Genomic DNA, 14789 nt, shown 5'->3' with positions numbered 1-14789 from the left:
TCCCCGTGCCCCCCAGGTGTTCAGCACCTTCTCCAACGAGGAGTACGACCGGCGCAACGAGGACGTCGACCCCGTGGCGGCGTCGGCCGAGTACGAGCTGGAGAAGCGCGTGGAGCGCATGGACCTCTTCGAGGTTGAAATGGAGAAAGGTGCGTTGTCGCACCTCGTCTTGAAAGAAAAGCGTCGTCATGGTTATCATCATCATCCTTCCGTCATTGGCATTATCATCGTCATGGGTCACCATTGTCGCTGTCATTTCTACCAAACATCAACATCATGAACATCAGCATCGTCATACTCTTTGGTTCTTTCGGTAAAGTCACGTAGGTAGAAATAAAATAAAAATGAAGTTTTATCAATTACCTTCATTATTGCTATTGTCAGCATCATCTTCACCAATGTCAACATCATCACTATCACCATCATCTATCATCGTTGTCATCATCAATCATGATTAATTTTAACACTAAAAAATGCTATATTGTAAGTGATGCTCTCAGTGATTCTAAATGCCCGTATTCATGAATGAATGGCAACAGTTTACTGTGATTCTTAATTTAACCATTAACTCTGGTATATACTGTACAATTAAAAGTTCACCATCAATCACGACCTTTCGACTTGGGCATTCATGTGGAGAATTGTAATGTGAGCTGCCAGTCATTCGTATTGTTAAAATATTTTGGGTCATTCATTCCATTCTAATTATGGGCCATTACATTAGGAACGATAAGTCTTCTCAAATAAAAATTCTGTTTTGCACAGAATTCTCAAGCTCCCGTCCATAACCACTGCATTCAGCTTCAGTATCCGCGTGCCTTTTCTCATACTTTATGGTTAGCTATTTTTGAAAACACATCACTATTCTTGCCCAGAATTGTCAGCCTGAATACTGGGGGATGAGCAACGGGGCCAGTGAAAGGAGGGGATAGGAGAGAGGTGGTTAGCGATCAAGAGGCACAGCTTGGCGCGAGGTTTGAGAGGCACTGAACCACATTGTCACTGCATCTCCCACTGTCTGCTGCAGACTTGTCGTTGCTTTTATCATTTGTACTCTCGCACGGCATGCTTGGCCTTACATTGAGAGACGGACAGAGGAGCACGTGCATTCGAGAGTGTACGTAGGTAAATTGCACAACTTAAACTGTGCAGAAAGCCAAATGGGCTTGGGCAGGACACGTTCAAGAAGGGAATGATGGCCGATGGTCAAGAATAGGAGACGTTTCATTCCTTGGCAGTCAAGGAATTGAACACATCGGAGAGGGCCCACTCGAGGAGGAGATGGAGCAATGAAATGAGCTCGTGTGTAAGTGCTAAGTGGATTATTACATCGTAGGATCGTGGCTGCTTGAGACGGCTCTAAAACTGCCTTTGGCCGAGCAGTCAAGGCAATGAGCATGAACCTTTCAGAGTTGAAGAAATGCTTCCACTTGCCCGACCGGTGGAACCGGCCTTCCTTTTGTTGGGTGTCCGTGTTGTGTAGGTTTTGCAAGATGCATGCAAGCTGATGAATCATTAATCGGGGCCCAGAGGCCACGCCTAACAATGACCGCCTGTGAATCCTAGCATGGCTGTTAAGTCATTAACAGTGGAACACTTTTTGACGGCAAACTTCAAAATTAAAACCGCTTTCACTCCCCAATGTCATTGATCAGGAAGAATGAGGCCCTGTGACTTGTTGATTGTAACACCCTTGATTGGTTTCTTGCCATTTAAAGCATTCCATGTTGAGGGATACTATTAGAACTAGGTAACCCAATTAGTTAAGTATTTGATTACTCTACTGATTGTTGTTTGGATTACTCGAATGGTCGGATAGCACGAAATTAGTAAAAAAAAAAGTCTCATCGCTGTTCCCACGTGCCTCGAGACTGGAGGTGATTGGATGGGCTTGGTGACATCATCAGCATCATCAGCCACTACCCTTAAAGGGAGCCCTAGTAATCAACCAGAAAAAAGTAGCCATTTACAATGTTTTGTCAATTAATTGACTTAATTGATTAATTGTCTCAGCTCTAGATAAAATCACTTGAGGTATTTTATACAAATGACCCGTTGTCGCAGCTGTGACATTGCTCACGGCGCAAGCAACTCGTGGCTTGACAGTGATAGATTGACGCGCCGGTTCTCATCGAGTGCCTCCAGAGACCTTCGCCCTGAGCATCGTGCATCAGTGAGGGAAAGAGCATCACGGAGAGAGGAAAAGCACCGCAGCCAAATGATTCGCATAACCTCTGCGACATGAGTGATCCGGCTCACTTGAACACAATCCCTCAAGCGATATGTTTGTCACGAAAGCAACGCTTGATACACCGCTGCGTTAATATTAGTTATAGTAGATGTGCTTCCAGTGTTACTTTTTTTGTATGCATGTTGAACTTCTTAAGCACCATACGTCGCCGACCATGGTAATCGGAGGTGCGGGAGGGACAACAAACTAAACACTCTTGTTTATTTAGGCGACGATGGCTTGGGGCTGAGCATCATCGGCATGGGGGTGGGAGCAGACGCCGGCCTCGAGAAACTGGGCATCTTCGTTAAGACAATCATGGAGGGCGGAGCAGCGCAGCGCGACGGCAGGTAATGACCGTCTCTCTGGCAGTGCATCACACTGTGTTCATGGAGAGTATTGAATCACTGTGGTTTTGTCATTTACCCAATTTTATTCCGGTTCTGCTTTTGATCACCTCACGAGATGAAGTGTCCATTTAGAGCTCTTGCAGAGCAGTGCATCATGCTGTGTTAGAGAATGGCCTGTGGAAGGTAACATCACAGAACTATGATAATTGTTTTTTTACCCTTTTATCTGGCAACAAAACTGACACCTTTTTTACAAGGAGTCATGTTTGCATAGACCACAATACCTGCAGTCATAATGCAAACGAGGTTCCAATGGTGTAAATGCTTACCCCGAGCTCTCATACTCTGATGGTGCATTGTCTTTGAGTTGTGCTCTTTTTGGCGTCATCTGGTCCAACACCATGTGAGACTAGGCTCTAAGGAAAGCTGTCTCGGGTGTGGACCAATCAACTTCAAGGACAGTGCATACATTATCAGAGTTATGTTTTTTGTTTGCATTATGACTGCAGGTATTGTGGTCTATGCAATCATGACTCCTTGTAAAAAAGGTGTCAGTTTTGTTGCCAGATAAAAGGGTAAAAAAATAATTATCATTTTTTATTGGCAAATGAGGTTCCAATGGTGTAAATCATAGAACTACTTCTGAGATCGCTTCAAGTGACCTATTATCCACATTCAAACCACTGTCATTTTGCACGTGCCTAGCTGTTGCCAAATGAAATCTACACATTATCCTTGTTTCTTATTTGTAGGTCATCGTGGATAATCCACACTGCTTAAGCTTTTTTTTTACATGCACACTGGTATGTTGCTTTTTTCATGACCAAAGCTCCGTTTATGAAAAAGCAACCCCATCCTGTTCTGGCACGAGACATTGTTCTCGTACGTTGCAAAAACCTTTCGCCGCCCCCCACCCCCCCCCCCTCATGTTTCCGCAGGATCATGGTGAATGACCAAATTGTGGAGGTGGATGGTGTCAGCCTTGTCGGGGTCACTCAGAACTTCGCCGCCACCGTCCTGAAAAACACACGTGGAAATGTGCGGTACGCTTGCCCCAACTGAATTATTCCTTGCGTGTTTACGTATCCTCCCCCTCATCGCAAGATAGCGTGTGACAGACGAGTCAAACCTCACAGGGTGTCAAGCACGGCCTTGTGCTGAGTCAGTTCCCTTTTTACGGTTTCCTGTCAAGCGGGTGGTAGTTTGAGCACCACGGATGTCCCAGAGACATTGTCCTAATTTCCTGATGCGCCTCCTGGGTCGTGGTGTATAGCGGCGCCTGTTTGGTATACGGTGGCCGCCCTGCATCCTGTCGCGTTTGATTCGTGGAATGCTTTCCTGATCCCCAGTTTAGCCATGGAGGTAAATTAACTTTCCACATGAAGTTAAATGTCTGAGCTGCTCTCCTCTCTTGGCATGCTGCCCCTATTATCAGATGCTGTCACTGAGCTTTTAATGTAGGCCTGTTTAATCTATCTATACCACTAAGTTGTCATTAATTATTGTTGTTCATAATACAGGTTTTTTTGGGTTCGATCACGTAAATATAAATGTGTCGTTAAACCTGACACCACCCGACACTGCCAATTAGTAAAGTTTGTCATGTAAACGGAACATTCCAATTCGTTACTAGTACAGCACACCGGTGTGTTGGAGAGCAAATCCACAACGTTTACAATCTGAGTACGACGTTTGGCCATTAATTATAACTGGCATCAGGTTGATGATAGTAACTAAATTGGCATGTTCTGTTTACGTAACAAACCTTGCTAATTGGCTGTGTCGGGTGGTGGCGGGTTTAACGACACATTTATATTTACGCGATCTAACCCAACAAAACTGTATTATGGATGGTATTGGCCGCAAAAGCCTATGTGTTAAATTATTGTTGTTGCTGCATTAGATTAAGTGCACACGTGTTTTGACTTGGCATTAACTCGCTGAGAAATGCAGTCGTTGTTTGCTTTGCACGCTCTGCACCTGTACAGCCTCTTGTTTTCACATCTCTGGGCTGGTAACAAGCACTGGTTGACAGCCTTGCGATGGTCGCTGTTATTAAGCCTATGCAGTTGAGTCAGAGGATGGGTAGGGTAGCAGAGTTGTGTTACTTCCCTCGATAGATGTCCTGACTTTTGATGCACCAGCTAAATAAACAAGTCGCCGCTTTCACATGCCCTGTCCAGTGCCCCTTGCTGATACCAGGACCCATCTGTCCATTCACGTCTCTTGGTTTGCCCAACCAACCGACCCACCCGCACGCAAATCTCCCATTATCCAAGGCTCTGGGGGATTATGCAAATGCATGCGTTTATTTGTTTATTTACTTATATTAATGTGTGTAGTTTGCCAATGAGAGCGTTTTATGTAGCTTAGTTTCCTAGCCAAATAAGGAGAAAAAAACCATGCTACTGTGCCGGTCTACACTGTGTACGGCACCAGCTTGCGCACACAATCAGCGTAGCTGCGTGAGCACTGTTGTTGCCTCTTCCAATCATCCTCTCTTGTCCGCCTGACCTGCATTGGCATCCCATAATCTGAGATTAGTACAACAAAAGTACTAGAAAGTGTCAAGATTTTTTTTTGTGGTGAGATATACGATTTAGAGCAAAAACCTGCCCCCCCCCTCCACACTTGTCACGGGTTGGCTCTTGATTTGGATATTGTGCCTTCCTTGGGCTGCCCTGGTTCTCCTTTGTATTTTCATTTCAACTGGATCCGAGTGAAATGCAGAACCACCGCACGGTCTGGTCCTTCACTGCTTGAGTATAAAATGCGTTATGGAAACTTGCCCTGTTCAATGCTGGCTTGAACATTACTGTGTCCCCTGGGCTTTGAATAAAATGTTGTGTTTTTGTGGTATTTTATATATTAATAAATATTACACACAAAGCGTAGCGAAACAATTATGCAAACATTTTAAATTGGGAACTTCATCTTGCAATGCTAAGCGTAGCCTGCTGAGATTGTAATACTTTAATATGATTTACGAATTATATTTATTCAGATGAGAGTATTTTGACAATTTTCTAAAAACAACATTACGTATCACATTTGCACTGCAATATTTTACACTCCCGTCGCGTTTACGATAATATGCGTACTCTGAGGCATATATGGTTATTTGTGCGGAAAGTTTCAAATATCAAACTGAGCATTTGGGGTTTCCCTTGAAACACGAGACGGCTGCTCATTTCCTGAAACTGAGCTCCGCTCAGTCAAACCCTCGTTTTGGCCACAACGGTGGCAAGGTGAAGCTGATGTGCCTTTAGCAACCTCTCATTCGGAACATCACTTCCACTGTACCTGGCCTTGCTTTAGCACAGCCAGTGTTTCGTCCGTAAATTAATAACAATAACCAACAGTCGGTAAGAGTACATGAACATATAAAACAGAGTATGCTCATGACAACGACCCCTTGTCTTTGAGTAGCTAGCTCGCGTAAATATTTAAATTAGTTGTTTTTAATGGAGTCTTGTTGTAAACAAGGGCAGTGGTACCACTTAAAACATGGTTGTCCGCCTCAAGCAAGAGTTTAAAATAAATAAACCACGAGTCGCTCATGAGCTCGGCTAGATTGTTCAGTTGGGGAGTTCTGCTGCCAGACATGGTCCGTAATTTTAAGCAGCAGTAGCAGCAGATGTTGTTGGTCAACATGTAATGGAATAGATAGCCTCCATGCCCGATATCTTCCTTTCACAAAGCATAGGCCTTGCAATGGTGTACGTTGGCATGAGGGTTGCTGCTGACGATACCGCGATGCATCGTACGACATGAGATCCACGATAATCGTATCATCTGTTTTGCTAAATTATGTTAGGTTGCAATTATTGCCGCTCCATTGTTTCTTTCATTTCCTGACAAAATATATATATAGAAATAGCAAACTTCAGTAATGAAAGATGTAAATATCTATTATCGATTGAAATTAGTACTTTGCAAAATGTTTTTTGGAGTAATTGACGTCATGCAAAGCAATGTGAAGTCATAATTTTTATTGTTAATTAAATTATTAATTAGTCATTATGTATATGTGAACTATAGATTATAAATTTGCAACGGTTAGAAAGACTTGCGGCAGGCTTGTTTGGTGAACTGCAATTCAGTAACCTCTTTTTCGTACTCAAAGTTCAGCAAAGCACAAAAACTTTTGTTTGCAGAGTTATGGGGAACTGATATTGTGGTAATCGTCATCGTGAAATTTGGCATCATATGTAAGATTATATCGCGGAAACGCTAGTTAGCACATGTTGACACGGACTACTGAGTCCTGGCGTGCATTAATACATATCATTACATATCTGTTGATTGTTTGTCATGTAATTGTAATGAGTCTAAAAATAATTTGCCCGAGTCAACTTGCGCTTTGGGGCTTGGTTTTTGGTCTGATTTCCATTTGCTTGCACATGAGACTATCCCGGTCTGTCTGAGCTCTCACCTGGTTAAACAAAATAACCTTGACTTGATATTGGTGCGTACCGTGACGGTGGTGGGGGGCGGGGTGTGCAGATTTCGCATCGGACGTGAGCGGCCGGGCCAGGAGAGCGAGGTGGCGCGGCTCATCAGCCAGACGCTGGAGCAGGAGCGGCGACAGAGGGAGCTCCTGGAGCAGCAGTACGCCCGTTACCACGACAACGAGGATGATGATGACGAAGAGGAGGAGGTGAGTTGGGATGGAGCTCGCATGGGGCAGGAACACCGCACAACTTATCGATTGGCAACAGTCTCGTTTAAAGCCGCCTTTTTTACGCGGTAAGCCACTTTTGCGTATCGACCATCGATTCCTGGGGAAGTGAATTTCCCTTCCTTCTGTAAACCTAACACTTAGCTCCGCATTACTGTGCAGGGGTTGCTTCACCCATTAACCTCCCATAACTGTTTCCTCCCCCGTCCAGGCCGCTTCGTTTTCTCTCAACGTGGATGTACGTTTCAGTCTCATTTTTCTCCTCTCTTGAGACGCGCACATACACTCCACTAAACGCCCATCTTTGCTGCCATCGCTCATATTAACCCCCTAACCGTGAGCAAGGGGAAATATTGTCGTGCCTCACTCTCAGCTCTGTGTTGGAATGGTCCTCCGGTCACTGTGGGTTCATAGGCAGCTGCCCTGTTCTATGCTCACAGTTGATCCAGCTCTTAATATTCAGATGTCATCATTGGCTCTTCCATAGGCTCATCGTTGTCATCATTGCACTAATTTTCAGGACGGTCCTGGCAAGTTTTCAAAGTAAGTGGTGACAATTGCCATGTATATTCCTATTGAGTAAATTGGGGGTAATTTTCCAATGTAGAAAATTTGGAGCATGATGTCGGCACACAATGGCCCCATTCTTGTGATTGATGTCAAAGGATCTCTAACATCCACTATGAAGCAGACGGCCGTGAATGTTTCTGGTTAAGCCACTGGATTCGAACTGTGAACCTCTGCAGTGAGCGATAAACACAAAGCCTGTTGAGGACATGCTGCTTTGGGCTACTGGGATATTTTTGCCATGCCCTTATGCACATCCCTTTTTTTTTACAGCCAATGCAGACCATGTTACCATAAGTGAAGTGAATAAAACCATTCCTTTGTTCCCCATGGGCTCCCTTTTAAAATATCCTTTTAATCTCAGTGGCATCTTACTCGGTAGTAAAGAAATCATTCAGAAAAAGTATTGCTTGTTGGTGAACAATATTTAATTTGGAACTCTTGCCAACAGCAGTGCATCACCACATGACAGGTCCAGCTTCAGGAATGTAATATCACAAAACTACCCCCGAGAGCCCTGCAATTGCCTGTTATCCACACCAGGGGTGCTTATACTTTTTCACATACCCTGTGGTGCTCGCGATGTTCATCACTTGGTAACCAAACAAATATTTTTTTGAACCCTCAGAACTGGAAAATATATTAAGGAAATTGGCACCCTATCGCCCAAATGAAATACCAGTCCACCACTTTGTCCTGCTGTATAACAAATAACGCCAAGTGCCTTTGTGCTGGCTCAACATTACTCAGGACCTGTTAGTCCTGTTGTGCATAGACTGCCGGCTGTCATCTCGGACAGTGTGGGGCTTTTTAACGCTAAGCCATGGTTGGAAGGATTGTAAACAATGATGGTCACAAAGAGGCTTTTATGCTTTGAGAAGTGCATTTTGAATCTGCACCATCTTGTGTTTTTTTTCTTCCACTTTTGTATCCAATGTCATTTCCACAATACCATAAGATGCTGTTTTTTTTAATTCCCTGCATCAATGTATGCTGATCCTTCGTGCCTTTATCTTATATATTGTGTTTTTTTTTAATACATGTTTAATAATCCCTCAAGTTCACATGTTTCAGTGGGGAAGGAGCAGCGGTGCAGTGGTTCGCTCAACTGATCTGTGACTCCAGCGATCCGAGTTACATTCTTGGCCACGGCTAACATCAGTGACGAGTGATATCCACACTGGTCCTTGGTCACCTCCTTCACCATGACGCAGCGGTGGTGGTGGCCAGCTTGATGAAGTAGAGTCAAACAATCCACATGACTGAAAGGCAACGGGAGACTTCTATCCAGCAGTGCATTAATAAAGGGCTGTATATTATGTATCATTCATTCTCCGATTAAATTTTTTACCAAAACTTGTTGGCATTTAATTCGATTCTGTAATTCTTTTTTTTTATTATTGATGTAAGAATGCGGTAATAATCGCATTCCATATAAACCCTCCCGTTCCTTCTTTCCCAATAAGTCGATGACTGCATGTGCTCCTCGTCCCTCTCCATCCCACCCGCTTGTAGTGGCAGCAACTAGCCTATGGCTGCTACGACCGAGACAACGGCAACAACAATAACAACAACAATAATCGCAGGGGGATTCAGGTTTGTGTCCTTCCACATAGCGCTCGCCCGATATCTGTGTCTGTGCGATGTCTTTGCTTCTGCCCTTTCTGAATCTAGGAAATGCTGGGAGCTTTCTATGGCGATTTAACCCTGCTAATTTAAATTCCTTTTCAGTGCTTATTGTGCTCATGGTCTTCCCTCGCAAATGGTCTGCTGTGCGAGTATTCGCTGATTGTTACATCCTCATGGAAATTCTATGAAATGGAGGAAAACCTTCCCATGTTTGCTTGAGTGCTTATCATTGGTGGTTACTAATAAATTGTATTAAAATGGAAGTTATGCTAGAATCTGTTTGTCTAAGGCAGAGGTGGAACCTATGGTGTGCGGACTGGACACGGCCTACAGCCACACAAAACTTACCAATCCGAAAAGGCCCACAAACGATATTTGTTCATCACTGCAAGCATCATGGCTGCACTATATTCAACGCTTAACGTTTGTTTGACCACCAAAGGTATTTGAAAGTCCGGAATAAAACGTTTCTCCACCCCTGGTCTTGGACATGCTGGATGGAATTACCGGGCTGACTCTTTTGCTTGACATCGCCATTGTTTTAACCTTTCGGGAAATGCGCAGAACGCTGCTGCCTCGGTCCAGAAAATGCTGCCTCCTGTTTGTCGTCGATAATTAACGGCGCTTCTCGCCGCGGTCCCATGGAAGCTTCTCTGTGGGGGCATTGAGAACGCGACGCACGCTGTGGCGACCCCACAGGCGTGCGCACGTGCACACACTCGCCCGCAGCCACGATGCCGCGTTTAACGAGTTTGAATTCGTTGACTGTACGCGCCAAATTGATCGGCGGTGACGGGCGACAATAATAACGCGGCCGTGCCGTGGGCAGACGGGCGAGTACGCGACGGACGAGGACGAAGAGGGTGCGGACGCCGGGAGGTTGGCCATCGAGGTGTTTGACCTCGCCGAGGGGGACGACATGCTGTCGCCCAGCGAGATGGACACGAGCACGCTCGCCCGCAAGTTCCAGGAGGTGAGGACTCACGTGCTTAATCACCAGCCCATGTCGCTAGTTTCTAAATTGAAAACTCATTTCCTTAGAACAGCTTTTTGCGTTTAGTTTGTTGACCTTCTCCCCCCCCACACTTCCGGTTAGCATGGTTGGTTATGTACGATGTGAAATAAGTTCAACATACATTCATACATGCTAACACCATATTACTTGGAATGCGCCCTGTCTTAAAAACTAAGTATGGGTGGAGCCTGAATATATAGCCCTTGGTTGGATGACCATTATGCACACGCAGGCTGTCATAGGGCTTGCAGGACTCTGTTCTGGGTAGTAGTGGATAGTGCAGCAATTGTTATTGCTCTTCTGTACTTGTGTTGAGTAGTTCCGACGGACGTACTCGTAGACGGAGGTAAGTTAAGGGCTTCTGCCAGGGTTTAGTAAAGCTGTTACAATATTATACAGCGTACACAACTCCCAGGGGCTAGGGGTCCTACTCTGAGTCCGGGTCCCTGCCGGCTAGCTCCGGTCTCTCTCTCTCGTGTCGGATCGTGGACTCTGCCAACTCCACCGAGCGGAGAGAGAAGCACCTCTACGGCTACCACCGGCTTCTCCCCAGACTCCCTATTCGATCCCTCTCTCTACCCCTGGTTCCCTCTTCACCCTGCTTACTCTACCCGTTCCCACAGTGACCCCGCTTACGTCACGGGGTATCCCTTAAGTACCTTAGGAGACGTGACGTCATGTGCACTGTCCAGCGCGCGTGACCCCACGTCCCGTGACGTCATCGCACTGGACAGCGCACACGACGCCACTACTCTCCTCTACTCCTCTACACTTGTAAGCTCCTACACTAATGCTCTCTGCCCGCATTGATCAGCGTAGTGAAATATGATCAATTAATCCTTACAACCTGCACAGATGTGGGGAGGCCGTCATCCAGCAGTGGATTGACAAAGTGTTGTGTTGGTTTAATGTTCTGCAGCATGACTGTTACTATTGTCCTACAATTGCTACATGTACGATGGGAGATTATTGGGAATTTTTAATGTACAATGTTTGTGCTTACAGGCATACAATTTGGAATCAAACTGTGATGCTGCATTGACAGTGGTGCAAAAGCATAAATGACAAAAAACTCAACACATTAGTCAATAACACTGCCTAAATGAAGGACTTTCCCAAAATGTTGCCTATAATATGCATTTCGTTTTAAGTCCACAGAGTTATTGACCAATGTGTTGACTTTCAGGTTTGAATAGAAGCCCCTTTTGTTCCGAAGAAAATAACTTTCAACCTTAATTTTCTCATTCTGTAATTTTGTCAGAATGTCCCTGTTTATATAAGGTAAAAGCAGAGTTTTATATTATTTTTATTTGCGACATTCTATTTCCAGCTGAGGATCAAACATGCTGTCACGGAGGCTGAAATTTCCAAGTTAAAGAAGAAGGTTGGACATTATTTTTTACTCGTTTCATTGATGATATCGTTGACCTGTGTGATAATTTTAAGGATTATCTTCAATATTACAAATCCCAACATGCAAGTGCCTTAATAGAGCTTTGCTTTACTGAAGAAAATTAAGCTACTGGTAACTCTCAATTGTCTGGGGCAGGTAGGGATGGCCTGGATAAAACACTGGTAATGCAAAACATACGTAAATTAGGCTATAAAAACTATATTTATCGTTTACTGCTGTAGAATGGGGATAAAGGCGTGGATTGTGTCATCTATGTGTTTTATTGTTTCTTAACAGCAATCGTTTAACTTTTCTAAAATGTATGTGGTTACATGAGCCCATTGAGTCGTTGAGCCTCTATCAGTGCGGAGCCGGTTAATAATTAAGCCAGTGCTGGTAAAGGGCAAGGATAAGCCGAGTTGATCAACATCGCGGATAATCTGCACATGGATAATGGGGAGTTCACTGTAATATAATGAAGGATTTCATCGTTAGTCAATCTGTATTTTAACTTTTTGCTTCCCATTCGCGTGCACGGTGCTAATCCTCCGATCCCTGGTGCGTCTCCAACCAGCTGGCGTACACCGAGGATGAGAAGGAACGTTGGGAGTCCGAGCGACTGCAGTTGCAGCAGAACATGGAGGAAAACGCCGAGCGCATGAGCAAGCTCGAGGGGTACTGGCTCGAGGCACAGACGTTGTGCCAGAGCGTGAACGAGCACCTCAAGGAGAGCCAAGCCCAGTACCAGGTGCTGGAGAAGAAGTACAACAAGGCAAAGAAGCTCATCAAGGAGTACCAGCAAAAGTGAGCCTGCGCATTCCACAACTCTTTTTCTAAATTACTTTTGCCAGCCGATGAATAAACGCACGTGCCTGTCTCGACTAGTCTCGGGCGCGGTGGTGTCCTGCCTGCGTGGGTGTAGCCTGATTGTCTAAAGCCCGAGGTACATTAGAGACTGCTGGGGACCTTAAACAAATGCCATTTGAGAGGGAATTAGTGCGATGGAACTCTAGGGCCACACGCCATTTGTGTTACAACTTACATTGTTTTGTGTGGCCAATTTTATGTAAACGATTTTCTTTGAAATGAAATTTCTCTTGCCTATGAATTCAAATAACATAGTAATGCAAGAGTGTGGCAATAACCAATTGGATTTCTAATACAGGAATATATATATAATTAGTTAATGTATTCAAACATAAGCATTCATTTTAGAAAATGTGTTATGTAAGTGTATTTACTGTGATCTGCTTTTTCTCAGGGAAACTGATTTTGCAAAGCGCGAGGAAACGCAGAATAAAAAGCTTTCGGAAATGGAAGATGAGTTTGGGAAAAAAATACAAACTCTGCAGAGCCGGGTAAGGGCAAGCACTACCAACGTTTGAACATAAAACATTGAATATTTTCTACAGTTTGTCATTTATGTACAGCTTCCCATCTTGAGTAGCAGACCATCCTTGTTTCGTATCTCGAGAATTTTCTGTGACAATGGATAGTTTTTTTTGTTCGACAGATACTGACAGTATATGTTAAAAAGTATGTTTAAATATTCCATGGGGTGCTTTCTAAAAAGTTTACAATCACACCTAGTATATTAAACATATACTGTACATATGCACGTGTACATGTACGACCATTTTGTCAATCCATTGCTGGATGAGTGCCTCCCCATGTCTGCGGGTTGTGGCTGGTCACTTTGGGTTGATGGTCAGGAGCATACATGTCGAAGCATACGAGTACAGCACAACAATGGATTTTGAGACACTACCCTCTGTTGCCCACCACGTAGCCCAGTGAGCTCTGGCACCCATCCAGCAATGTCGAGGCTCAATCCTACTTCGTATCTGAGATCTGGCATTTTCCAGATAATTTAATCATAGACGATCATAATGTTAACAATTGTGCATTGCTGTTTGGGGTAATTACAGTTAAAGTATTTTTAGCACCAGCGTTGATTGCTCTGATAGGCACAGGCACGTGTTATTAAAATATAAAGGTACAGCCCTGCAATTACTTAGTTGTGCCACTGCTGGCAGAATAACCTCCTGTATAAGGAGTTCTAGAGTAAGTAACGTACATTTGTAAATGTGTGCCCCCCCTCTGCCACGTACACAGATAGTAGATTTGGAACGTGAGCTTGGGAGGCCCCCAGGTGGAAATCCCCAGCAGGAGCCCGGCAACAAGGCCGACGTGACGCTGCCACCCTCCCCGTCGCGCGAGCCGGAGTCTGCCACGGTCGGTGGCACCAACGGGGAACCAGCGGCGGTGGTGGGGACAGAGTGACGCCCCTCCCCCACCGCCCTCTGGGGGCCGTTGCCTGCCGTGACCTCCGCACACCTCACCCCAAATCAATGACGGTGCCCGCCGCGTCCCCGTGACAGCGCTGCGCAGGCATGAGTGCCGCTAGTTGCGCGACAGCCTTTCCAACACCGCTATCATCATCGTGTCTCCTTGCGCGAGTCACGTGCGCAAGCCACGTGTGCGCTAACGACTGGCGGAACTTCGCATGAGGTCGAAAAAATTGAGCACTGGACTGCATTTTTTTTTTACGTGCGAAAGATGCTCGACACAAGATGAAAAAATGTAACACTTTTTTGCATTAAAAAGGAATGTTTGCTTGACTTAAGTGGACAATTTCAGGATTTTTTCACCAACAATAAAGCAGTATTGGGTGTCTTCAAGTGCAGTATGAAGCACATTTTCATATTAATGTAACCAAGGCAGTGTTTCTTGGTTTTGGTGGATACAAATTTAGGGACCATATTAAGAAAGCTTTCTAGCTGTGTATTTAATGGAAAAATGCTTTTTTTGCCTCAGCAATAGTGTTGTTGGGTAATTAAATGTTCTCGCTATGAAATTAAACTTTGACGGTGCTGTTTTTGTTTCAGGCACTTATTTTCTGCTTGTAGTGTTCTTCATGCCGA

General features: G+C 44.7%; 1 protein-coding gene across 5 annotated transcripts in view; it reads left to right on the top strand.

Moving 5' to 3' along the window:
* Positions 1-14437, top strand: part of LOC144720901 (neurabin-2-like) — a 38511-nt gene extending 24074 nt beyond the window's left edge. For 4 of the 5 annotated variants that reach the window (XM_078598043.1, XM_078598046.1, XM_078598045.1 and 1 more), the window contains 10 exons: positions 17-149; positions 2460-2580; positions 3519-3623; positions 7087-7240; positions 9344-9424; positions 10287-10430; positions 11803-11856; positions 12440-12669; positions 13127-13223; positions 13981-14437. In XM_078598043.1, the coding sequence (XP_078454169.1) occupies positions 17-149; positions 2460-2580; positions 3519-3623; positions 7087-7240; positions 9344-9424; positions 10287-10430; positions 11803-11856; positions 12440-12669; positions 13127-13223; positions 13981-14148 (1287 nt within the window). In that variant the 3' untranslated portion in view covers positions 14149-14437. The remainder of the gene's footprint in view (positions 1-16; positions 150-2459; positions 2581-3518; positions 3624-7086; positions 7241-9343; positions 9425-10286; positions 10431-11802; positions 11857-12439; positions 12670-13126; positions 13224-13980) is intronic. The other variant, XM_078598042.1, reaches the window with a different exon arrangement.
* Positions 14438-14789: the final 352 nt, after the last annotated feature.

Source organism: Lampetra planeri, chromosome 10, assembly GCF_965212315.1.
Source record: "Lampetra planeri chromosome 10, kcLamPlan1.2.h2, whole genome shotgun sequence".
In the NCBI taxonomy this organism is placed as follows: domain Eukaryota; kingdom Metazoa; phylum Chordata; class Hyperoartia; order Petromyzontiformes; family Petromyzontidae; genus Lampetra; species Lampetra planeri.
This window is presented reverse-complemented; position numbering and strand designations above follow the sequence as displayed.